Source organism: Pithys albifrons, chromosome 2, assembly GCF_047495875.1.
Source record: "Pithys albifrons albifrons isolate INPA30051 chromosome 2, PitAlb_v1, whole genome shotgun sequence".
Classification (NCBI taxonomy): Eukaryota; Metazoa; Chordata; class Aves; order Passeriformes; family Thamnophilidae; genus Pithys; species Pithys albifrons.
The window spans coordinates 56,226,556-56,253,965 of record NC_092459.1 but is presented as its reverse complement, the minus strand read 5'-3'; the positions used below and the strand labels follow the sequence as shown (position 1 = coordinate 56,253,965).

Here is a 27,410-nt window from a genome sequence, read left to right as displayed (position 1 = left end):
AAAGGGGGCTTGCTTTCTGCAGTGGTTTATTGTCAGCCCACAGTTGGCAAGGTGCTGCTCCTGCAGGGTGGGAGTCTGAACCCTGAAAGATCTGTTGATTTTCATTTTATGCAAACATCTGCTCTTGATCTTCAGTGTGAAGTGGCTGCAGGAGTTTGCACACTTCTGACAGGCTGTTCCCATGTCCCGGTGACGTTGGTGAGGAACACCTGTGTATTCATGGTGTGTGCTCTTGTGCAGCCCCTGAGTAAAGTCCAGCAGCTGGCTGTGTACACCTAAGGAGCCTAAGTGGTCAAATGAGCCAATGTTAGACTTTGCACTGAAATGGATTAAAATAATGCACAAGATGTAGTCAGTCTCTGTTACAGCACTGATAATATCCAGGACAGGAGGGACCGGGTAGTCCAATTACTCCTGTCTTTCAGAACTCCTTGGAAAATTTGAAAAGTTGGGAGTTGGGGAAGGGAAATCCATAAAGGGTGAGGCAGCCTAGGAACCTGTCAAAACTGTGCTCTGATCTTTGGTCGCTGACTGTTCCTGGTGTGTTTACAGTGGAGAACTGGGCCTCTTTAAGCTGGGCGTAAGCCTTTGGCCCTCCAGGGCTGATGGATTGAGAGGCACCAGAGCAGATGCCTTGTGCCTTGATGTGCCAGCCTGAACTCCCTGCACAGGGCTGAAAAACTGGTTAAATGAGGAGGCAGTACCCTTATGAATACCACCATCACCCATGAGATCAGGAGCTTAGGGACCTGTTTTACGAAGAGTAATCCCAGCTTTCCAGCAGTTTTGCTCTTGAGTGCCAAGACATTCTCCCTGCTCATTTCACAAATGGGGCAGTGGAAGGAGCAACCAGTTTCTACAGTCTAATCTTTAGGCGGAAAGGCTGAAGCTACCCTGCTTTTCCCTTGAGGAGAGTAAGGGATATTGACTTTGATCTAAAAAGTTTCAAAGGTAGTTGCTTTAAATCAAATTCTGTGAGATGTCTGTGTGTACATGTGAGGGAGCAAGACACCTTCCCTCTGTGATCTTGGTGATAATGTCTTAATGCCTGTTTTAAACTTTGTTTTTATCAATAAAGCTGTATAAGTGCATAAATCTGAATAAATATCTAAAGTTTAGATGATTTTGTGATTGTATGTGTAATATAATATCAAATGTTTGAGTGAGAAGTAGCTACAGTAAGAAACTGGTAAAAAAAAAACAAGCCAAAACAAAAGAATTAAAATACTATAAAGAAATGTATTTTTAGTCTATATACACTCCAACGTGGTTTTATTGATATGAAGGAGTACAAAGGATGGATTTCTTTAACTCGTCAACTTGCAGGAATTCCTACTGTAGATCAAAATTTCAGGAAGGTCAACTTCTCTGCTCCCTGTGTTATACTGGTCCTACCAACTTTCTTTTTGGCTCTAATGAAGCAGCTTCAGGAATGCTACAGAAGGCTGCTGGCCAAAATATAGTTTTAATGCTCTACCTTTTTTTTCTTGCTTATTTGAATAAACAATGTTTTACTTGTTTATGCAGTATACTTCATATGAGCAAAAAATTGAAATGAGAAATGCTATTTTTTTTCTGAATAGTATTCTGATTGTAAAACATTAAGGTGGAAAATGCTAAATTACAGGAAGCACAGAAAAAATGATCTTAGGTTTTTCTTTATTTTATTTTTTTCCCCTTGTGACTTGAAAGCCCATTAGTGCTTTGTTATTTTGGTGCATGCTTATAAACTTTTTGGTAAAATTTGTTTTAATTTTGCAGTGAATTCTTGAGTCATAAAACTTGCACTGGGATGAACTTCCCTCTGCATCTGGAATTGTATTGCTGACCAGTTACGCATTGTTGGCTTTTAATTTTCCCTCAATTATGTACTTGTGTTCAGTTGTAGAAATAGGATAAATATGTAATTAAGTTGGAATGTAAATATTTTAAGTACAGGCCTTGTTTCAGGGAAGTTTTATTTAAAACAAACCTGCATTTTCTGTACTTGCTGTTTAATAACGTGCCTCTAGGTGGCGGTAGAACACACCGGAACTTTTTCCTGTCTCCTGGTTTTCTTTTTTACTCTCCCTTTTAAAAGTACATATGGAATCACTGAGCTCCTTGGGTCTTGACTCAGAAGGGAGAGAGCTCTGGAACAAATAAAGGATAGTGTGTTCAGTTTTATAGATATTAAAATGTTATGCTATTGAAGATAACACCAGCCAGTTATCCTTTTGTTTGTTTTAAATAGTGCATTACCCTGACTGTAATAAAAAAGCTTAATTATGCCAAGCCCATGTTTATCAGTACGTGTGACCAGCTGTAGGTGCCTGCGAGAAGCGCGGGCAGCCTGACTGTGCCTCAGCTCGGCAGGCAGGAGGCCCCTCCGGGCAGGGAAGGACTGGCCCTCACTGGCTGGTGCTGACGATCGGCAAAGTTCAAAATTTATCACTTAGATTTTGCTGCTTTTCAGCTCAATTAAAATATAAGCTACATGAAACTAATCTTACAGTGCTACCCCCTCAAAATTTTTGTAAGCAGCTTATACCATTCAATTCCCTCAAACATCTGCCTTGAAGTATTTGATTTTTTTACTGTGTGCAAAAGTTAGGTACTAACATTCCCCTGTTTTGATATTTTCATTACCTGGGTGTACACAGAAAGAATTGGCTATAGCAGGTGTTGGCATTGGGATAGTATGTAAAGCAGTATAGAAAATCCAATATCATCTAATTCACTGGAGAATTGCTAATAAAACAAAGATTAGAATTAATATTATTATTAAAAATGCTTTGAGGAATTTACTTTTATGTAATGGCTTAACATAAGCCATAGGGTATTTCTTCTTTTACCTGAAGTTCTGTCTCTTACCCGTGTTTCCATGGTATATGGAAAAGTATTTTTTTTAATTATTGAATGAGGTTTTCTTCATTACATATAGTTGTCACTTACTGCATTTTTAACTGTGTTTGGTGGGAGGAGGGAAGGGGGGAATAGATAGTGTGCTAGTAAAGTGAGGATCCTATGTACTATACCATCATATTTTCTTCTGACACTGTGGTACACCAGCCTGACTGGGGAGGGCCACAGAAATACAGGAAAGACAAATCTACTCCTAGCTGAGAGTTATGCAAAATAAGTTATTTTGGGTATGCATTCTTTCATTTTAGAACAGGAGGATGTTAAGCTGAAATAAAGCATCGTGAGGATAGAAGTTTTACAGTGTGAAAGACTGCATATTCTTGAGGTTTCGGCCTGTTTTTCTCCTTGCTTTCTCATGTGACATTAAAATATATTAAGCTGAAAATGAGGCTCAGATGATGTGTCACTTTTTCAGTTCAAAACTAATACGTTTTATGAAATACACTTACAAATCACTGGCAGTTTGTATCCCACATTTAAAAACATAAGACTCTCAAAATTGCAATTTAAACCTGGACACAGTATTTTTTTTATTTTTCTTTTTAGTATACTGTGAACACATGAATGCTTTGGTGCTGTCTCTTCATTAATAGACTAGTTCTGAAGTATTTCTGTGAGATAATGTTATAGCAGTCTTTCATATGGCATTCCAAAATGACATGCATAAAATATAATTTAACCGGAACAAGGATTGTACTGCTTATTTAAGAAAAAAAAAAAAGTCCTGATTTAGACTTATTATATTGAAACTATTAACTAATCTTTCTATTCCATTTCTCTCTAAAGACTTGAATACACTCCCATCCTTTAGAAGAAACCCTGGGCTTTATCTCTGACTTGGAAAAAAACATTCATTAGTTGTTCTGGGACTTACAAGTGGAGTCCTTGTAGGTTGAAAAAGTCTTGAGTATCAGTTTCTGTCAACTTATATGGCTTTAGAATTGTCAAGCAGAAATGCATAAAGCTAAGCAGGAATTGTCTTTGCCCCGTTATAATTTCTCTTCCTCTTCACAAACAGCTGCTGAAATACAAAGAATACTATATCAACTTGGAACACCGCAAGACACGCCTGAGTTGAGGCAACAGCTGTGAGTACTTCACACCAAAACATTTAGTTTCATTGCATTGTAAACAATCTTGACAGGTGATGAGGTCATTTTTTGTTAGACAGAGTGCTTTACTTCACTGAGAAAGTAAGTATAGGGAAATATTTGAAACTTAAATGTTGAGATGTGCTTTCTGAAATTAATTTTGGATAGTCTGTAAAGTAGAGTCAGCTGGTTTGCCCATTCACATTACCAGCAGTATCAGTACTTCTATAAAACCTATGCTCTATGTCAGCAAAGTGACACAACCACAAAGCAATATCACAGTTTAAAAACATACACCCATACCCACACTCCAGTCATCTCTTCCAAGCCGCCTGTATAAGTTTCACAAGGTAAAGAATATACTGGGCTGGCTTTTTTGTGAGATGGGATACTGGAAGAGAAACAGGAATGTTGTTTTTAGTGATGAAAGCTGCAGTAAGGGATGAAATTGTAGAATAAACATGTACCAGAAATAGTAATGTAACAGAAGTGAAATCAGACTCCAGGGCAGATATTCTGCTGTAGTTCAGTCACCTCAAGGTGGACTTTCATTAATATGCCTCTAGCAGAGACAGTCAGCTGCTCTCCACTTCTCTGCCCTTACCATCTTAATCTCAGCATCATAAATGCATATAAGTGATGTGTTGTGCTCACCCTATGGGTGAGAAAGTTGGCATTTTTGGTGTGGTTAATGCTGCACTGTGGCCATTGAGTAGTAGGAGGATGTGTGTACTGGACCAAAGGCATTATGTGTTTGTTTTCTGTGAACTGTCAAATTGCTTTATAATACCCTGAGTTCAGGGCCCATAGGATTAGCCAGGTACAGTCCACAGTGGATATTCTACTGATGACTCTGAACAGATGAAGATGAACATGCACAGTTTATGCAATAACCTGACAGGATCTAGGCAAAAATTCACAACTAAACAGGATAGAAACTGTTGTGAAAGACATGCTCCGGTCCCCTCATGGATGCAATATGTATGTCAAGATTCTCTGAGCTTTAGTCTGTCTGGTTTTCACTTATCTGAACATTTGGCCTTTCCAAGAGTTATTTGACTATTTTGAATATAGATGCTAGTGGTTTGATGATAGCTTTACGGATAAAACCTTTTTATAGTGAGGAACAGAGTAAAGATGGCTTTATGTGCTTTAGAGAACTATTTAGTACTGCTGCTTTTCTGAGAATCAGTGAAATTCAGCAAAGCAACCCAATGGTTTCTAATAAAAATTTGTATTTCGTTTTAGGCAACATAAACAGCAATACACCAACCAACTTGCCAAAGAAACTGACAAATACATTAAAGAGTTTGGATCTTTGCCTTCAACAAGTGAACAGGTATAAAACCAAAGAGCAAGACTTGTTTGACTATCATGTTGGCTCATGTGGAGTATTTGAAGTCACTTCACTTTTTTCCTACTTTCAATGCACTGTTTAGTTAGTCAACATTATTTGCACAATGGAGGTACTTATAAGAATATTTTGTTGCAGTCCAGACTTGTCTCAAAGTTGTTTTTATATATCAGAAATAAGGTAGTTTGACTGAAACGGTGGGAAGCAAGACAGCACTCTGTGCCTGCCTGTGTTTTCAGGTAGGTGGACACTTTGTAATCCAATGCAGTAATGCTAAATCTGACTCGACTGGCACCCTGACAGCTTCTAGGGCAAACACTTTATGCACAGAATGTCTGTTCCACATCACTCAAATCAGCATATGTGCTATATCTTGTTCATGGACTTTTACTTTCTCAAGGAGAGTACACAGGAGCTTGTTACTAAAACAACTTGTGCAGTCTTTAAACTGCTTCTTTCCCAGATCTGTGTAAAATCTTGTCAGGAGGTAACATGAAGTGGCTGTTGTGATTAGCACACTCCTGCCTGACTTCCTATTGTTTCTTATCCTAGCAAAATCTCTCCCTTAAATAAGGGAAGAACAATGGAATCCCAGAAGATATGGATTCTGGTCATTGTCATTCAACTTGCGTGGTCTGAGACAGGTTACTAAGGAGCCTTTGGGAAAATGAATGGTCTTCAAACACTGAATTCAAATGACAGGACATGATCTACAGGTGTTCATCCTATCAAGCTGTAAACTTCAAATAGCAATGTTAAAACTTGGGTTTGGTACATAACCCTACTTCAGGCAAATTATATTTAGTTTGTTGTCTTTTTTATGGTTTCTCTGTTTCCCTATCTTGGAGCAGAGAAGTTGGCAGTGAGATGTTTTACTGTTTAATTTTACTCCTTTTATCAAAGGTACCTCTCAACAAAATACATAATAACAGATGCATGAATGCCAAATTACAATCTTTTAGATATTTGGAAGGAAGGTTGATGTATAAATTTCGGGAAATATGTTGGGTAGTCTCCTGAGTGCCCACAAAAGCAAAAACAAGCAAACAAAAAGAAAACAAAACCCCCACAAAACAAGCAAACAAAAAAACCCCAAAGCCTGAAATGTTAGAATAAGTATTTTTGTACTAGCTCTAAAGCACTTAAGGAGATATATGAACCCACTTCTGGATGCAGCTCAATATGTATTTTCAACATTTATGTAAAATACATATGAAGTACCCTGTTCTCTTTTCTGCACCTTTCCTCTCTATTGCCACCTTTGCATATTTTAGTATTCATAGTATCAAAATATTTCACATTGTAACAGTAGGTTTTATAAACAGAAGATAATAAGGAAGGTAAAAGCTTTCTTGGGCCTGCCCATTTCTCATTTCCAGCTGTTAAATGGAAATAAATACATCAATTTCCTCTTTAAATGCATTGATTTGTCCAGAGTTATGTTATCCCAGAAGGAAAGAAAGTTTGTACACGTGATTGCAAATGGGTTTGTAGACAGTCTTCCCTTACACCAGTGTAGGGAAAAGAGTATATGCTTTAGCATTGAGCACGTTGGAAATAGCAAAGACTTGGAAAAGCCTGAGCTCATTTGACTTGGTAAAACTTTTTCTTCTATAGCGTCAAAGAAAAATACAGAAAGACCGTCTTGTGGGGGAGTTCACCACAGCACTAACAAATTTCCAAAGACTCCAAAGACAAGCTGCTGAGAAAGAAAAAGACTTTGTAGCTAGAGTAAGAGCCAGCTCAAGGGTGTCTGTAAGTATCATAAAAATGTGCCATTATACTCTTTACAATAGTATTAGTGGTGTTTGATGTCAAATTGGCTTTCACAGTGCTACTTAAAAAAGCTCATATCAGAGCCTAAGTACTGCAGAACATGTTACATGATTTTGTAGTACAGGCTGCATTAAGTTGGAATAACCTCCCATGAGAACTGTTAATTTTCCTTGCTTTTGTCACACAAACTGCCGCTATGTTCATGCTGTAATTTTGCAAAAGCAACTTACTTTAGGTTTGGAAAGGCTTTTACTGTGGTGGTTTTTCCTACAAGGAAGGACGACTTGCCAGATTTCTGTGAAATATTAAAGTGAAGAAGTGCTGAGAAGCTTCAGATGTGGAGATTTTTTTGTTAGTATATCACTTTTGCCTTTTCACTCTGTGCCAAATGCACATTGCTGTACTTACAAATTTTTGCAGGCAGTTACTGAGCTGAATGCTTTTGCTTGTAATTCATCTTTATGCCTGCATAAAGCAAAATCAGGAGGAGGGTGTGTTAAATCATGTGTCAGTTTGAAATTGACTTACTAAAGACCTTTTAATATTGACTTCTTATAGGAATGCTGACAATGCTCCTTTCAGGGCCATAATGGTTTGTTTGGATTTTTTTTTTGTAAACACTGATTATGTAGGGTGGTGCTCCGGAGGATAGCTACAAAGAAGGAACACTTGTCTCTTGGGACAGGTAGGTTGAATTAGTTAATAAGCTTTAATCTAGTTCAGAATTAAAAATGGCCTGCAGGGAAGCCAGCTGCCCATGGGGTTTTTTGTGGTGTGTTTTTTTTTTCTAATGTGTGTGTGGTTTTGCGTGTTTATTTTTGTTTATTATGCTTTGCATTTTTTCCTGATCAATTGTGTTTTTCTGGAGGGATTTAAAATAAATTGTTCAATTAGGCTTTCTTCTATAATGCAAGCATAGAGAAGAGGTTTTGATGGCATAGATGGAAAGCAAAAAGGAGCAGTTTATGCAATATCCCTCTTTTTTCCTGATGCTTCAGCTGTCGCCATCTCCTTAAGCTGCCCTAATCTGCGTTTGGGTTTTCTGAGACGCAGACTTAGGGAAGAAGAGTCCAACCTGTGAACAGAGTAAAACTGTTGTGATAAGGGCCCAGTGTTTACTGGGCTATCCCATAGCTTTCACATGCTCCAAGTACTGCTTCTTGATCTCAATTCCTTTTTTGTGGGGTAGCTTCCTTTTGCCTTGGATAGATATCAACTCTGCAGTTTATAATTCAGAAGGAACTTTGCCCTTGTATTCATACTTGGAATTTCCAGTCAACTATCTACTATGTGCAGCATTACTGCAGGAGCAGCTTCCTATACCTAAGGTGTGATGGTTATGCTGTCCCTGTTAGCTAGACAGGCAAGGGTAAAAACATGCATTTTGTCAACCAGTAATGTAAAATGTGCTATGCACTTAACTGTCATTTCATTCTTCTGAATAATTTCTCATTGTTTCTGTTCAATTCTTGGTGAATTTTGTTTGGGTTTTTTTCATTTTATAGTCAACCGCAAGCCCAAGTGCAAGATGAAGAAATTACAGAAGATGATCTCCGTCTTATTGAGGAGAGGGAATCTTCCATTAGGCAGCTTGAAGTAAGTACAAGTGGTATTACAGCAGAATATGCTTTTAATGTTTCCAAAGAAAAAGCATTTTAAAGTCACATGAGCATTAACTGCAGAAATTAATCTTGAGGAGGTTTGTTTGTGGGTGTGGTTTTTTTCCTTCAAAACCACAAATACTGCCTTTAGATGTGAAGTGTGTGTTTGAAATCACAGAATCAATAATTGTCAAGGTTGAAAGAGACCTTTAAGATCATCCAGTCCAACTGTCAGCCTGGCACTACTACAGTAACCCCTAAACCACCATCTCCCTGGGAAACCCATCCCAATACCTGACTGCCCTAACAGTGAAAAAGTTTTTTCTAATATCTGATCTGAATGTTCCAAGTCTCACTTCAAGGCCAGTTCCTCTTGTCCTCCCACTGCAGGCACAGTAGAAGAGACTGGCCCCTACTTCACTTCAAGCTCCTTTCAGGTGGTTGTACAGTCCCCCCCTTGAGCATCCTCAAGACTAAACTAACCCTGCTCCCTTAGCCATTCCTCATAAAACATGTTCTCTAGATAGACCTTTCAGGAGCCCTGTTGCCCTTCACTAGACATACTCCAGCACACAATGTCCTTTTAAAGTGAGGAGCCCAGAACTGAATGCAGTGCTCAAGGTGTAGCCTAACCAATGGCAACGCAAGGGATATGATCACTTCCCTAGTCGTGCTGGCTACACTGTTCTTGACACAGGCCAAGATGCCATTGCCCTTCTTGGCCACAGGAGCACACTGCTGGCTCAAACTGAGCTGGCTGTCAACCAGCACCCTCATGTCTTTCTGCCAAACCTGATTTCTGCTGAAATCTGCTGTATGAAAGCCATGTTTTGATACTGTGTTTAACTTCAGTGGTCAGTTATGGAATATGAGTGTTCGTGTAATTGCCAGTACATATAAATTTTTTCCTAGAGTGGTCATGTTATATAACCATTTTGAACAGTGACTATAAAAGAAACAAAGTTACGTCTTTACTCCCAGGTATTCCCCTTGTATTGTTCAACATGCACATTTTGTAAGCAGTTTTTTGAACACTTCTGGAAATGCAGAGATACTCATGTTGCTTTCAAACTTTTGTAATTAAGAGCTTATTAAAAGCATTTAAAACCAAGATGTAAACTACACCAAAGAATGTCATGTGGGATAAAATACTGACATCAAGAGACTACTGCGAACACAAAATAACTTTTTCCAGCTTATCTTGAATCCACAGTTCTCCCATTGTTAAGAAAGGTGCTGGAACTGGAGTTTTTGGGAAGCCTTGCTGATGCATGTGGCAAAATCCATTCTATCTATAATCTTTTCAATAATCTTTCCCTTGCCACCCATATTTTAGTTTACAGTGAATTGAATTAAGCGTGTATCAGTCCTTAATTAAGAAGAGATCATATCCACAGTGGTACCATGGCATCATAACCAGATGGTAATAGCATAATATAATATAGTTGCAGAAGCCTGATCATATTATGGAAGTAATTTCTGTAAACTGTAATGCTTATGAAATTTATGTGTGTTTAATAGATGTGCTAAAACTAATGTAAAATACATCCTACACAGACTTTTATTAATTTGGCTTAGACAGATACATTTTAACTAATGTTGTCATGAGTTTTTCCCTGCAGTTAATATTATAATACAAGTATATGTCTAGATGAGTGCTCAGCAAGGAGAGATCCTATTTGTGATGTGGTGGAAAGTGTGCTTTGTGCATATGCTCATATTCAGTTTGATTTGATAGTTAACTTGATCATGATAAAATTGGTCTTGTAGTACCAAAAGAGCCTTCCAAATAAGTCCATAAAGTTTAGGGATTTTTATTCTGTAATATAAAGATTCCTGGATGGCCACTCAGGAGGAGAAGAAATGCTATTTATATCTGAGTGTACAGGGATGCTAGAATATGTGATGTCAATTGATGCTATGATTGGTTCTTTACAGGCTGATATTATGGACATCAATGAAATTTTTAAAGATCTAGGAATGATGATTCATGAACAAGGAGATGTGATAGGTAAGTTCAATTCAAATATTATCTGAAAAATTTTTATTTGGTTTCTCTGCAGAGCTGCAAAGTAGAACTCCTTTTGCTAGAAAAGTTCCTCTGATGAGAATAACAATGCTAAAGCAAATGAGGTGCAGTCTAATAATGAGTGGAGTGGCTGAGGTGACTGGGCATACGTTAAGAAAGTGTTGAAACTGTAGTTTAAAACATTATGTACTTTTTCTTGTGTATAAAATGTCTTTATGTAGTTTTTTGAAGTGTTTCTACACAAAATTTGAATTTATGTGGGAAGTTTTACTGGATTTGCTAATGATACGTGTGCAGGTTCAACAAAGACTCATGCATTGCCTTCCACACAAACAGTTTCATGTTTTAACAAAATGTGATTGTAGAATATATGTTCTGAGACTGTTCCTAAGCCATGCTGTTGTCTATGCCCAGCATATATTTTCAGGGCTTATTCTGTCACCTTAGCCCACAGTATGTTAATATTTTTCTGGGAGAGAAAAAATAAATCTATGTCAGTGCGATGAAATACCATACGAGCCTCTTGGGATGTTTTTTTTTGTGTCTGTTTCCTCTGTTTTCACAAGCCTTAAGAATTCTTTAGTCTGAGCAGAGGGTAGGCGGTAGCAAGTTGGAGTGCAAATAAAAGGTCATTAAGGGAAAAATAAAAAGTGGAAGTACTGAAAGTTTTCACCTGGTTGGTATGAAAGTTTCAGCCCTGCATCTAGAAGAGAGAAGCTGCTACCTGACATAAATTCACAGATACTCCATTGAAATGAACTCAGGCATAGGTATAGTATGGGTTAAGCTTTCAGAATAGAAGGTATAAAACTTTGGATGTTGATAAAGACGCCGGCAGTTGTGGGCAGCTAGTACATATGCTCTCAAGAGTATTTCAACAATCCAAACCTTTGTCTGGGTTATGACTAATGAAAGTTTGAAATCTTTCTTTTTAAAATAAAGACAGCATAGAAGCCAATGTGGAAAATGCAGATGTACATGTGCAACAAGCAAACCAGCAGCTGGCAAGAGCAGCAAACTACCAGGTAATGCCAATGCTGACTGCCTGTTGTGTGTAACTGTCCTTTCTTAGTAAACCTGACTTCCACTTTCTTATGAAGTTTGGATTTTGTTTAGCAAGTTCCTCAAGGCTTGAAGATTTAAAGGTTTATGTTAGACTACCATGGTTTTTCTATGTCACTGTAAAACAAGAGTCAGTGACCTCTGAAAGCTTTGGGTTTCCTGTAAGGCTGGTTTCAGACAGGCTGTTTCAGAGCCTTCTATCATTCTATGAGAGTAGCTGGAGTTACACCTTTATTTGAAAACAAACAAAAAAAACCCCCAAACCAACAAAAAATCACAAACAAAGAAATGTCTTGTTTATAGTTCAAGAAGTCAAAAGTTCCTTTAAACAGAGAGCATGCCTCTAAAGATCACTGGAGGAGTAGAGAAGATAGGTAGGAAAGTCTTCTGAAGATCTTGCCAGTTAGCACACATTTTTGCAGTCTACAATCTTCTCAAAGCTTATATATCCAGCTTCTATTGTTTGCTACTCTGATGCTAAGAACATATTTCAAACTGTCAAACTTTTTTGAAGAGCCTTTTAAATACCTTTAAAAGCCACTTCTTTATAACATTTTTGGAACTTATTGGAAGTAATCTTATTAGTGGTTAATCTTCCCTTTTAAGTTAGAATTAGTCCTTAGACTTTTTTTTTAATCCTCTTGTATATGTTAGTAGTAGCCAAGACAGTAAATGAATGACAGAATGTCTGAAGGTTTGCTTGCTGATTTGTGGGAGAGGCAGCATCCTTGAACTGTATTCTAGAAGGGACTAATTGGCACATTAAGTATAGTTGATGGCTCCTGTTTTGATAGTGACAAAGTTCAGGGGAAAAAAATAGTAGCAGCCACAATTTGCAGTGGAAGGTGTTAGTTTTCTGACTGAAATTTAAAATTAAAAAATTCATGCTTTATTTTGAGGAGGAAGAGTTGAAGATCTTCTGATCTAAAAGGAAGGTTATTGATACTTTTGATACACTTCACTTCAATGGGTCTTGCAGAAGAGACCAAACACTGCAGAGTTGGCCTGTGCTTGTTTGAAAGGATTGTGTAGTTTGCTCTGGATTTGAATTTTATTATGTTTGAAAACTTATCCTTGTTCCAAGGTACTGAAAAATCATTTCTATTGTCAGCAGACTTGTTTTAATTTCAGCAACTATTATATCTGTATGGTCTGACCCACTCAAGGAAGTGTTAGAAGCCCAGGTGTTCTGACAGGGACAAGGCTTGGTGCCCTCACAGCCCATGTTTGTGATTGGATGAGCTCTGCATCACTCATCTGCCAAGTGGAGTGCATTCACACACCAGAGCTGTCTGGGCAAAGCCAGGCTTCTCTCCATTCTTTCCCTCTTTACCAGTGCTGCTTCAGCACTTGTAGAAATGATGACCAATTATATGAGAACATAAGATCACCACATCTTTAGTCTCCTCCCTTGCTTTAGTATTACAGGAGAAATGTTTTACTTCAATGCATTGCTGTCAAGAGGTGGTCTGCAGGATGCAGAAGGAAGAGACTGAGTGTAAAGACAGAACTGGCTACAGGTTCTAAAAAAAGGGAAATAGTCCAGGAAACAGGTTGAGTTTTAGCAAGTAAAATGATGAAATAGAGAGATATTAGCCTGACAGTGGGAGAAGTGGCAATGAGACAGTTAAACTCCAAGAGGAGAATTGTTAAGCAATTTGTTAGTCTGGGTGGTACTGGGCAGAGAACTAGCAGCTCCACTGAAGAACTGACACAGATGTTGTTCTTCAGAGGGGAAAAGTTTGAAAAAAAAAACAAACAAAAACCCAAAAAAACTCCAACAGAACCAAAAAACAAAACCACCCAGGCAGAAAAATTTCTGCTAAGTAGAGCACAGCCTGGCTTTACTTCTGGGGCTGTGTCCTAGAATCCCAAGATTTGAGTGTTGTTATTCTCTGACTATCAGCAAAAGCCTGAGAAATGCATTGCTAATTTTCTTTCCTCCTGTGAAGCAAACCTTCTGATTCCATATCCTTCATGTAAAGGATTACAGGCTTCTGTTAGTCTTCAGTGCTCTGTATCTCAAGTTTCCTGTATGAGAGATGTGAAAGTTCTGAACATGTTTTTAATTACTCTTTATTGTACTAACATCCATGTATCTGAGTCTCTAGTCAGGTGTCTTTTATTTTGTTTGGGGTTTTTTTTGTTTTGTTTTGTTTTTTTTCTTTACAGCAAGTTGTACGTAAGAAACTTGAGAAAACCAGCTTTAAAATAACTCTGAGGAATGGATGCACAGAAATCTGAATTTGTAGTCTGTTCTCCCCTTCTGTGTATACATTAATGGTCTTTAAATGTGTTCTTTTTTTTAGCAGATCATTTCTCCCTCCTCTATAAGGTGTTATCTGTGCTCTCATGGTTACTTCCCCTAGTGTTGTAATTGCATTCATTATATGGATGTGTTCTCATTCATTAGTTTATTAGTAATGCCAGAAAATACCACGGGAAACATTCAGTTGAATAATATAGCCATAAAATAATGTGAATAACTTTTTTTTCTCCCTTGAACAGCTTTATATGGCTTGTTTGTTAGGACACAATTTAGTTAGATTGCATAAGCAGTAGGACCATAAAAGCATCTGAATAATCTTCTGATGTGGTGGTACAGTTTTCAATGAACTTGTTTTTTTTCTCTGTTGACAGCAACGATCTCGAAAGAAGATGTGCATACTCATTGTTATACTTGTTGTTGGATTATTGCTGCTTGGACTCATCGTATGGTTAGCTACAAAATAAGTCTCAGGAGAAAGCTTCATAACTGGTATTTAAAATAGGAAAGGAAATTCCTAGTCATGGCTTGCTCATTGTGAACTGAGTAAAATAGTGATTCTGTACTTCATCACACTTACTTATTTTTATAAGACTTCTTGTTTTAACCTGAGAAATAATGTTCTCAGTTACTACCATCAGTATAACTCCCTGCCCTCTTGGATGTGGGTGCTGTCTTACCATTAAAAAACAGTCAAGGTCATACACTGTTCTGTTAACTTAAACCTCTCCAGGATTAGGGGGCTAATCAAATTCATGGTAATTTGTTTTGACAGAGTAGGAAATTATCTTTTGGGGTATTGCTAAATGTTGCTGCCAAAACAAACTCCTGAATTGTTGCTTGAGGCAACAAATTCAGAATTTATTTTTAAGTTAGAAATATATTTCTTAGCTGTATCCCTTCCATCTAACTCACTAGCCCATTTGGTATGGGTGATTCAAAAACAAAATGTAGGTTGCTGAAGCTGGTGTGATCTCTCTGTTATACCTGAAGCCTGTGAATTAAGCCTTCAATTTGCTTGAAATCTTTTAGATGCTCTTGTATCTCTGTATCTGGCATCGAGTATGGTTATGTCTAGAAGCCTCCTGCAAAGGTAGGTAGGGTGGATGATGTAATTATGTGGAATTTTTGTTTCAGTAATTGCATTAAGAAATACTGTGTTTTATGTGCACACATCTGGTATCTTTGCATCTGAAGTGTGCCTCAATGAGTTTGGCTAGATGAAAATAAGCTCTAGTCTGTGAATTCTTAGAGTTACTGGGAAAAATAGAAATTCTCAACTTCCTAGATGCACTTGAATGTCACTGTTCTGAAACTGCTGTGATTTAGTTTCCATGAACAGGTCCAAACTTGTATGCAAGGTCTTTCATACAGCTGAAGAAAAGATTAGAAGTTCAATTCAAGTTCAACACTGATATTTGAAATTAAGTTAAAATCAGTTGAACTGATTGAAACTGTTTAAGGCATTTGATGCTTATGGCCTTGAAAATGACCTTCTTCCTTTTGTGCCATTTTGTACTAATACATTAAAAATGTAACAACACTTTTTTGCCAATTAATCTATTTGCCTTTTTAATTGATATTGGTGAACTAATCTGAAAAGTGTATAGATGAAAAAGTAACTTCATCTGTATTTTATAAAGTTCTTATACACCTGACAGAGAATGCACTGTTTACATGATGAGCTATGGAATATTATTTGGGAACAATCTAACTGTAAGCATAAATGGACTTTAGAATTGTTACTGTGCAACCAAAATAAAGGTCTTTTAAAGAGTACATTTTTCTAGTAGTTGCTTTTTTTCGGTTTCCCTTTTTAAAACACAGATGTTGTCTTTGCCTTTATGTATATGGTTGAAGCTTCTCTGAACAGCTCCAGAGGATTTCAGCTTTGATGGTGAAGCAGCCTAGGGGAACCTCTGTTCCTGTGCTGCAGTCACATGGTTAATGAAAATGCTCCTAGGTCTTGCATTCCCACATGTGTGAGCCCAGCCACAGGAGGAGAGGACACTGACAATGGGTGCCGAGGGTAGATGGTTACTAGCTCACCTTTGGCATAGCATGAAACTTTTGAGAGATTGGGAAAGAGGCTTGTGCTGCTGTGTTTGAATTTCCAAAGCAGTGGAGTAAAAATAAGTACTGTGAAACTGCATGATTATGTTCTTTGTAATGTCTCTGAGACTGAAAGTGGAATTCATGTTGCAGTACAGACTCTTGTGTGTTGAGATGCCAGCTCCTGTGTTCCTGTGGCTGCCTTTGTGCTGAGCATGAGGATGCAAGTCCACTTACCCTTGTTAAGTAGGCATCAGGTATGCTTCAGGCCACTAGCAGCTGTGTTAAGGCTGGTGCTAGTGATGCTAATGCCTTGAGGTTTTTGTTTTCAGACTGCGCTAGTCTACACTAGAACAGCAGTCAGCATTTTGACTGAGTAGCTTTCTCACCAGTGAACTGTCTAAAACTGACTTTGGAAATTTCCTGCGTTTAATATTTAACAAACTCTTCACACTGTTGCAAACAGGCGCAGAGGAATGGCCTGATCCTGCTTGCCCAGGAGATCCTTTTCACTGCTGCAATACCTCTGTCAGTGACTGACTGATTGCACTGGCACACTGAGGAATGAAAAGCAGTGCTTCAGCAGCAACTGTGGCTCCTGACAGATCAGAAATTCTGTCTGTGCTTGATACTTGTCACATTGCATATGCATTGCAATTTGTCTCCTTGTTTGGTGTTCTGCTTGGAGGATTCTCAGCTAAAACATCAGCTTGAAGAATATTGCTCATCTTGGGAAGAAAGGGTATAATTACTGATTGTTTGTTTACCTTATAAAGGGATGAATACATTTACTGAGTTTGTTCTGTAGTGACTGATAAACAGAATAGCCAGTATATAAAGCTTCATCTATCAGGAACTGGTGAGAATCTGTCTGGGACAACACCACCAAATGATTTGGAAGTTCTGTGAGTTGTGCTGCATTGCATTTCCCTAACCCCTGCTGCAATGTGCTGCCCATGTTCTTGTTCTTCTGTGTCTAATTTAGCTGCATGTCTTTATTTCCCACATGGAATTGGCTCTTTCTTATCAGTCATGTGCCTGTTCAGCTGCTTTCTGGTGGTAGTGGTTGGGGCACTGTTGGGAAAAGAGTGCTGCCGAGAGCCCTTATGTGTGCTTTGTTGCTTTCATTCATGATTTACTCAAAAAAATTGCTTATGATGTGTGTGGGTGCCTTTTCCACGTGCTCTCAGATGAAAGAATTTTTCCTTTCTTAAGTCCCAGTGGAGGTGGGACACTGGAGCCCTTTACCTCTGGAAGGGATGAAGGGCCAACTGTCAGAAGTCGCAGGGATGTCCCCTCCTGGGTGGCCAGGTGGGACTGTCTGGTTCCATCAGGTTGGGTGGCTGCTGCTGCTGCTCCATCTGTGAGGCAGGGGATGGTGGGGAAGTCAGTACTGTTTACACACAAGGTCCTGTACCTGTTAGAGCAACCAGCCTGCAAGGCCCTAATTGCTCGTTAAGAATCTTGGTGCTGTTGATTTTCAAACTCAATTAGGCAGAAACAAAGTGCCGTGAGTGGTTGTATTTATAGTGTCTGTGTTGGAAGGCAGAAAGACTCCTTTTTAAGCTGCTCTTGGAATTTCTCTCCATCATTTCCCTCCCCTGCATGCATACACTGTTAAATGTCCAAAATGCAACTTACAAGTATTTAAAGGAAGCTTTGATATCTATTAAGAACCCAGTAAAACATGTGGATGTGATATGTATGAGTCAATGTCTCTAGAACAAAGATTTTGGCAGTTCCAAATTATCCATCAATATCTGTCAGATTAGCAAGGTCAAACAATGCAATCAAAGCACCCTTCATTGTACTGTGGGAACCATCTAAGAATAGTTTCTTTGTAGTTATCTTAACCACACACCAGGGATGCTTTTCTGTTCTTTCATACTTTTTCAAAGAACTGAAAATCTGAGGGGCAGAAAGTTTTTTAAAACTTTTTTTCCCCTGCACCTCCTCTCTTAGAAATTTTTTCTTGATAATCAGCAGAGCATGCAATATCCCCAAGCTAACTTCATACCTAAGAGCCTTCTTAAGTCACCCACCCTCACACTGTGTGTGTATAGTCTGCAAATATGTTTGATGTCAGAGGCATAGGCTAGATTTTTGGCATCTTAAGTAGCTTGAAACCATGAAAAAAAGAATCTTGAGGAGTAAGGGGTCTAAAGCTGGGGGAGCAAGAGAATGACATCATCTCTTAGTAAGTTGGAAAGAACAAATACCCTTGTAGTTGATCACTGTGTTGGGATGTTTGTTGCTGGGTATCACATGTAGAAAAAATGAATTGCTTGGCTTTTGTTTACTCTGTATGAATCTATTTGATTTTTTCAGGAGCATCAGTGAGAGAGGAAAGCAGAGAGATCTGCTTGCTGCTGAGTATCAGCAGTTGACTTTCTTATGATACCCATAGTGCAAAGTGGTGCTTAAGTAGGTACCATGCAGCTTTCCTTTTCAGTTCACAATTAAGTCCAGATCTCTCACCCAAAACCATTGTGGAGTGAGGAGTAATTATCCTCTGATGAGGTGCCCACCTGCAGAGCCATTCTAGATGGTACTGTAAGATAAGAGTTGCAAGAATAAATATCTGAAACAATCATTGTCCTTGTAGGTGTCCCTGATGGTGCCCCTGAATGCTACAGAGGTTTCTGTAGCTTGAGAATGCAGATAACAAGAATGCTGTAACAATGGCATTTATTTAGTTCTTCGTGTTTTCTAATACATGATATCCTGCAATGATAAAGGGAGTCATGTTTGCATAATAGTAACGAACTCCACAACCCCAGAAATAATCAGAAAAAGCAACATAATGTTGGTTTTTGAAAGGCAGGCTAGAAAGCAACAAACTATGGAACTTTCTATTTGCACAACTCATTCTCCACTTTTCCTATTGGCTGTGTTGAATGTCTAGGCTTGAACACAGTTGCAGTGTGCTCACTATTTTTTTTTTCATTTGCTCCTATTCCAAGTATCACAGATTATTTCAAACACCAGAAAGATATTCGGGTAAGGGAATGCATCATCCAAGTACAGAGGAAGGCCACAAAAATGATGAGAGTTCTGGAGCACCTCTCTTATGAAGAAAGTCTGAGAGTTGGAGTTGTTCAGCCTAGAGAAGAGAGGGGTCCAGGGAGAGGCATTGCAGCCTTCCAGAACTTGAAGGGATCCTCCAAGAGAACTAGAGAGGGCCTTTTTGCAAGGGCATGAAGTCATAGGTCAAGGAGGAATAGCTTTAACCTGAAAGAGGATAGGTTTAGACTAGATATAAGGAAGAAATCATTTACAGTAAGGGTGGTGGAACACTGGCATAGGTTGCACAGAGAGGTGGTGGATGTCCTAGCCCTGGAAACATTCAAGACCAGGCTGGATGGGGCTCTGACTGACCAGATCTAGTTGAAGATGTCTCTGCATGTTGCAAGGGTTGGACTAAGTGACTTTTGAAAGTTCCTTCCAACCCAAACTATTCTATGATTCTACATTTGCAAGAATATTCTAAAGAAGTATTCACTATAAGTATCTGCTCTTTTGCAGTTATATCTCTGTCCAGGAACACAACACTTCTTTGCTACCACTGATAAAATATATTTTTCCAAATTAGGACAAAGATAACCTGGATTAAAATGCCTGTTAGCACAAGAAAATTAATCAGTTTGAAACTGTCTTTTTTTAAATTAATTTCACATTATGAAATATGTCTTGCAAAAATTGAGGGGAAAAGTAAAAATAAAAAAATAATAAACTTAGAAGTTGCTAGCAGCATTGTTCGCCCACTCCCTTTCCATCAAGTTCTTCAGGATTCATCCTGTACTGAGTTATAATTGTGTTTTTCCTTTGTTTAATGTTTACGCAGAAAACATTTGATCTTTGGCAGTACAGATTGAAATCTGAAGAGGTAACAAGGCTAGGCAACAAGAGGTAACAAGCAGTAGGCAAACTTCATAATTCAGGCAGACTAAGTGGTAATCTACCTTCCTTCCTTTACTCAGAAAAGCTGCTGGAGCTTACTGTAGCTGCCAAGCTTGCAGCTTAGTAAGAAGAACTCACCTGTTTTCAAGACTTGCAGTCAATAATTCCTCAGCAACAGATTCAGCTGCTCCTGATCCCTGCTCTCTGGATGGACCTTTATCTAAAGGAGGTAAGCAGAGACAAAGAGGGGATCTTTTCTCCTCAAAAGAGGAACAGCAGCCAGCAACTTGTTGGGAGGGCAGAGAAATATATTCTCTGCCATCTGCACTGTATTTCTTCACTTTCCACCCACCCTTGCTCTCTTCTCATACACCCAGATGTTCTCACTGCAGAGGAAACTGAAACCCCAAAATTGTATCCCCAGAGCCCATCACAAGAAAAGAATTAGAGCTTCTTTTTTGTGCTCTTCAAGAAATTCTTTGCTTCAGTGTTACCGAAATAGGGAGATGATGCCTCATTGTCTGATATGCCATTCCCCAACAGCTTTTCTTCAACCAGATAATGAATAATCTTGGAGCCTAGTCACTGTGTTGTCAGGGAGAATTAGGCTGAAAAAGTTTGAAGGATTAGAAATGCATATTAACAAGTATATTTGAACTGTAAGATGACAAAAACAAGTTGAGACTTTCTTATTCTGTGTCACCCATAGTTTTGACATCTTCTGCCAATCATTATTTAAAATAATAAAAAAGAACTTTAAATAGAGAAGGAAAGTAAATAATTTGTCCCTGATTTGTGTTATTTCTGTTAGTTTACAAACAGTTTGTAAATTCCCAAGCAGGGAACTGCAAGCCTTGAAGCTCTAAGGGAAAAAAAGCCATCTGCAGCAATAAGCCACTATCCTTCTACTGTAGCCCCACAGTGGCATCCCTGGAAAAGGGCAGTCTGGCATCTAAGTGGCCAGACGAAAGCACAGGGCATCACTCAATTTCAAGTCTTAAGGCAAAAGCAGCTTTTGTATTTAAGGATTAAATATTTTTAATTACCATCTGATGCCAGAGGAATAGATGTATGTCTCTCTCTTTGATTCCTGAGTTTTTGTGAGTTGGGAAAAGGACTCTTCTGCAACCTAGTCAGCCATCATAAGATGAAGTGCCATGTAGTAGTTATTGAAGCTCATCTCTTGCAAATAGGAATAAAATCAGGTGTTTGAACTTGAATTTGAAATTACAGTGAAAAAAATGCAGCTAGATAACTGGAAAGAGACACATCTCTTGCTTTGCAGATAGGTGTTGGATTGGCTCTTGTGAAAGCCTGTGGTGCCTTGAAATGAATGAGGAATGTTTTTGTTATGTTTTTTTGTGGAAGTTTCTTTTAGTATCTGGATGTTTCAGTGAAGGGTAGACATCACCTTCTAACCCATTTTAAGGAGTATGGATTTTGCTAAAAATATTTGGAATATAAAATATATTTTGAAACTCACAGATTTGCTTTCAGTGTTGTATAAACTGAGGGTTGCAGATTGTATGCTATTTAGGATTTATTCAGGTTAAATATCAGAATGATTCTATAAGATGTGTAGAATATTTGCTGGGTTGCTTATTCTGCTAATAAACAAACAGGTATCTGGAAAGATGGGCTGTTTCAGTAGGATTTCCATAACCTTCGTTTGGACTAGATGGGACTGAGACCCTGTCAGCTGCTACCGGGTCATTCTGCTTAATCCCAAAGTGTCCCTGTCCCTTAGAAACTGCCTGTGTGAAGCACCACTGCCAGTTTGTTCCAGCAGAAACTTAACAGGAGAATCAAACACTGTTGTTAGCAGGGAGGATTGTGTCTGATTCATTAACAGAATGTTGGAGGTGCACAAACCAGCACAGTGAAGGCAATCCACCTGTCAGGCTTTGCCATCCTTGGAATGGTGCCTTCAGAAACCAAGGTCCCTCTCCAGGACTTGGACTTGTCTCCTTCAGCATCTTCCCTACACTCCCTATGTCAGTTCACCCAAACAAGAGGCGTTTTTTTAAAAAAGCAACTCTGCATGATTTAACCTGTTCTTGCCTTTCCCACTAGCAGCTTTCCCGTTGCTCCTGCCCTTCCCTGGCAACCCTTACGGGCAGAACCAGCTGTTCTTTAAGGCTATGCTTACCCCGACTTTCTTTTTGCAAGAAAAGTCACTTAGCCTGGCTACATGATTGCTGTGCAAGTCAGTAGTCGTAGGCTGGGAACAAACATTTTATTCATTCAATGTCAAAGGCATTCAGCTATGAGGCAATTTGACATCATCAATTCAGAAACTTCCATGAACTTCTCAACCAGTTTTAGCCTTGATCTCAGTGTAGCTCCTCTTAGTAAAGAGGCAAATTCAGATTGTTTAGTCTGGCAAACACTGGAGTGAGGATTTTTTCTTTTTTAATCCCAGCAGTTCTAATTTTATGATGGAACTGCACCTGAAAACAGTCAAATGCCTAGTGAACTAAGCATTTCCTTGCAAGCCAACCCCCTTGTCATCTTCTCTGCCTGCCCTTGGTCCCCTGCTCTTAACATTGCCAGGACCATGAAAATTTGACTTCAAGTTTCACTTTGTCCCCAGACATAAGATATCCATAAACTCTCTAGCTAAACTGCAACTTCTCGACATTTTCAGTAGAAATTATTTCTCAAAAAAACCAAAACAAAACAAGAAATATGAGGTTTATGGTTCATCCATTTGCAAACACAGCTCTACAAAAAAGGCTAAAGGGATATTTTGTAAACCATGCACATAGACTAGAAGAGTTTTGAAAACCCAGAAATATTATGTAAAGACCACAAGACTAAATGAAAGTAAGCAAAATATTTGAGGGACAAGAATGAGGTAGGTAGGGGACACAGAAAAGGATCTTTCTATAGCTTGAGCTATAGAGGAGGGCAGAAACAAATATAAGATCTGTAGGTCTGAGAACTCGACATGACTGGGGAGGGTTGTACTGAAGAACACTGTGCAACTTTGTTCTGGGCAATAAATGGTGGCTGACTGTTACCCTGTACAGATGACTCGAATTTTAGAAATTTCTCTTCTATGAAAAGCCTTCTGAAGCTGTCCTTCTGTACCACCAGAAAAACCATCTTTGCTGTTGTTGTTTCACAGCTTTAGAAGGGGAAAAAAAGCTGGAGCTGTTCTGCATGTTGTGTTTCATTTGGTTCCTGAGAATTCAGTAGTCTGGTGGAGTAATTTTGGCTATGACTTTAGGGAAGTGGTCAATTCCCTGAACTTTTATTGACTTGTCAGTTATTTTCTTCTTTTCTGGGAGGGCTGCATTTGAAGTAAAAACGTAAGGAGCACTGGAGCAGAAGCAGGACATGTTAGGGAGACTTGTAAAAGGATTAAGAAGATCAAAGTATTGGCATCATAGAAGAAATTGAGATATTTGGGCATAATTCAACTTGTCTATGCATGGGTTGTTATAAGACAAAATGTGTGCCAGTCTCAAAAACTTACACATTTAACAATTCAAATATTTTATTAAATCATATTCAAAATTTCAGAAAGGCATAAACATATTTGCCTGAACAATGTTCTTAATGTTGCAAAGAGTCAAATGGTGCTGTATTTTAATTACTTTTGATTCTTAATTACTTTTATGCCTCCTCATCTCTGCTGTTCTGTCAGGAAGGTGCTGGTGAAATATGAGCTGTTTCCAATGTGAGTTTGTTCATTTGTGCTTTTTAGCATAGTTCCTCTGCACCAAAATCATATCTACAATACTACTGTTCTCTATTCTCTTGGGATGTTTCTAGCAAGAACTCTGCCCCTAGCTGTGTTCTCTGCTTGTATGCAGCAACCCCAATCCCCAGAGGAATGCAAAGACATGACTCTTCAAGACCGATATTTTTGAAAGGTGTGTACAAAATACCATGGCAGTTATGGAAGATGTACTAAAATCTTATATTAATCTGACTTGCTGCTCTTTGATGCCAAGGGTGCCTTGAATATTTTCTTCTGGCAACTAAACATTGGTTTGTTTTTTGGGGTTTTTTTTTGAGACAGAAATTTGGGCTGGCCTTCAGTAATTGTTTCTAAAGTGAGAAAGGAGGAGGTTCCTGAAATTGGCCCTGTGTCTTTCTTCTTTTAGGCTTTGCCATGTAGATAGGGGATCTTTTGCTGAGGCCCTTAATGAAATCAGACCAAAATCATTTAAGGAAGGCAAAAAGTACAACATTATCAAATGCTTTATCAGGAAACCTGAGCACAAAAAAAAGCATATGGGGCTTGTAAATCAAAGTGAGAAAGGAAAATGTAAATTTTACATTGTTTAACTCTGCCTCTAACACAAGCTCTTTTTAGGAGTTGCTTGTTGTTTTGTTTTTTTCTTTTAATGCAGGGTTGTAAAATTTTCCATGGATGCTCATTGCAGGATACTTCCCACTGTGCTGAGTAGTGCTTAATGACTATTAGTCATTATGGTACTCATAGTACTGATTTGCCTTCAGTGGGTGCCAAAACACCTTGAGTGTTTACTTTGTGAAAAATGCTGTGGGCAAGGGGATGAGGAAGACTTAACAGGATGGCACAAGACTGAGGCTAGTCTGGCCTGTTGCACAGGCATCATCTTGGATGAGAATTAGTGGGTGATAATGGCATTTCAGAACTGTGCTACTTCTGAGGTAGTGGTAGGGAAATAATTTACTGAAAAAAAAAAAAAACAACAGGGCAAATCAACAATTACTGCCTGCTTGAAACTTAGGCAATAGCCTAAGAGTAGAGTCCGAAGCCTGGGATGCTGTGGCATTCCTACTTAGGCTGTCTTTTTCATCAAAGAGGATCAGAACAACCTGAACAACCTCCATACCGGTCACTCTATTCGTGGTGGTTTTTCCACCAGCTGTTAGAGCACAGTTTGATAACACACAGTACAAGATCTGCCCAAGATCTGCAGATGCTATCTTGGAAAACCCTCAAGGACATTTTTTGAACCATTAGTCCAGATGCAGGTTTGCTAGAAGAATAAAGTGACTGTGGATGTCCCTTGCACTGGCAGTGATGTACTTCACAGAGAAATCTCCGACAAGAGGCTGTGAGCAGTAAACTAGCAATTTGCAGGGAAGTCTGGGTTTCAACTGCAACCTCACATCCTACCAGAGATAATGAGACTATGGTGTTAAAATAACATAGAAGCTCCTGAAAAATGCTGAGGAGTCAGACTCTGCTCTATACTTAGCACTGTGAAATTAAAGTACACCACCAACAAACCAAAGTTCATTACTTGTAGATGTTCTATTTAATGGAAAACTGAGTATTTGGCTGTTGCAGTGTCAGGTTTGTAAGAATAGAGAGGGATGAATGAAGATAAACAAAAAAAATATGTTGATTTTAAGTCTATGAAATGCCACTACTTACCAAAAATGACCCATTGTGCATCTGGGTTGGAAAGAAGTGGTCAACAACAACGTTGATATCACATGAATCTTCTGAGGTTGTGACCACAGATGGGTGTATACTGTGACTGACTTCTCCAGCTTCCAAAGGGCTTGGGAGAGAGTGCTGAGTTTATTGCTTCCTTGAGGAGCTCTGCGTCAAACGCAGAACCATTATCGGCCCATAAATGTGAGCTTCAGAGTGTTATGCTACCAGAACAAAATATTGATCTCACTGGGGTGATATTTTTCTCTTACTGCTTGCAGGAAAAGGGGGGAGGAAAAGAAAATCTTTTCCTGCTCTGAACTAGAGCAGTGTAGGAAAACATTACTTGTCTTGAAAATGCTGTACATAAAGAAATCATGGACTGTGGAAGAATTTTCTGTTTGCAAGGTGCTTCATGAGCTCCATCACACACAGTATCACCCGAGGCAGCTACTTGAAATCTTGGCATCAGCACAGAAGTTTTGAGGAAAATCCCCCCAATCTTTTGTAAAAATGCAGTTTTGCAAGGCCTCTGACCTCCCTTGAGAGGGATATTGAGGAGATTTCTTTGTGCATGTGTATTCCCATATCCAAATTGCACAAAAGTGACTGCTCTTATATTTTCGCTGTTAATCGTTTGCTTGTGCAATTGCTGAAGTCTGTCTTGCACACACCACAGCTGCTGGCTTTGCGAAAGGAGCATCCCTCTTAATTTATGGCATGTAGACTGGCCTGCAGGAATGGAAGACAGAGCTGTTTTCCTATCTTTATGCTTTTTTTCTCACAGAAGTTTTCTCTTAGGGAGTGGGGAAATGACAGGCTCAGCTTTGGTGTTTCTGTAGAGGAGTAAGGATAGCTAGGGGGGCTCCCTGTCTTCTTTTTACACCTATTTCCTGCTTCCCTCCACCCCAATCATGAGATGATCACACAACCTGAGCTGAAGTAAATTTAGGAATTATGTAAACAGTTTTGATCCTCTTATTCAAAAGTAAATATTTTTCTAAATTAAAATAAACATTTAAGGTATTTTTTTTACTTGCCAGGTTTTCATGTTAAAGAGCTGCAGCTCCTGGAAGTTCAAAGCAAGTTTGGCTACCAAAGAGGTAATTTCTTTTTCCCACAGCCCAGTGATGTTTTGTCAAAGTGGGATTATCTATATATTTTGTTATTATCATTACTTGTGACTAGTACAAAAGGAATTAAAGCTTTGGTTAAACCAAAAGACACTTATCCATTATCTTTGTTCTCCCCTCACGCCCACACAGCTTAGCATGCCTGAAGTCATCTGACAGCTTATAAAGCAAACAAGGACCCAAATTCATATCACCAGCAGAAAGTGTTAAATACAGCTCTGCCCAGAAGTCCCCACAAATAGCCCGTGGTTATTGAGCTCAGCTGGTACAGTCACATGTTGAAAGGTTACTTATATAAGTCTGGGTTTCAGGCTACGGTCTCTTGGGTATACTAACAAACCTGTCATCACCAAAATTGAAATAACATGTATTCTTAGTTTGGACTGGTACCATGTGCTCCAAGCACTGATCTGCTTAGTTGTGTTTGGAATACTCCAGCTTTGATGAAGCAAGCCCTAATTTGAAAAAAAATGTGCTTAGGAATTTTAGTTGCTCATATAAGAACATCAGGCAGCTGCTTTCCTCCTGATGTTTAGAAGAAACATCTGCAATCTGCTTTAGTCTGGATTTAAACTTTCTCAAAAACTCCAGAAATCTGTCCATTATAGCCACTGTCTCTTCTGCAACACTTTCATAGTATCTTTTAGAAAATGCTAGCGATTCATAAAATAATAATATTGATAGCACTGTATGCTCAACATGGTTGTTTTATAAAAGGATAAAAATGCAAAAATATAAATAATTCTATTAGAGTAACTCTTCATTGACCAAAGTGAGCATTGAAAAATATTTAACCAGATACGATGTTCTCATGTCATGAAACATCTGTCCAGATCCTTTCTAAGCAATCAGCTACTGG

At 38.7% G+C, this 27,410-nt stretch overlaps 1 protein-coding gene across 6 annotated transcripts in view; it reads left to right on the top strand.

The window, feature by feature from the left end:
- STX7 (syntaxin 7) overlaps positions 1-15,862 on the top strand; it is a 34,246-nt gene extending 18,384 nt beyond the window's left edge. For all 6 annotated transcript variants that reach the window (XM_071549101.1, XM_071549103.1, XM_071549099.1 and 3 more), the window contains 8 exons: positions 3,923-3,992; positions 5,244-5,334; positions 6,967-7,104; positions 7,758-7,810; positions 8,631-8,721; positions 10,665-10,737; positions 11,698-11,780; positions 14,458-15,862. In XM_071549101.1, the coding sequence (XP_071405202.1) occupies positions 3,923-3,992; positions 5,244-5,334; positions 6,967-7,104; positions 7,758-7,810; positions 8,631-8,721; positions 10,665-10,737; positions 11,698-11,780; positions 14,458-14,550 (692 nt within the window). In that variant the 3' untranslated portion in view covers positions 14,551-15,862. The remainder of the gene's footprint in view (positions 1-3,922; positions 3,993-5,243; positions 5,335-6,966; positions 7,105-7,757; positions 7,811-8,630; positions 8,722-10,664; positions 10,738-11,697; positions 11,781-14,457) is intronic.
- Positions 15,863-27,410: the final 11,548 nt, after the last annotated feature.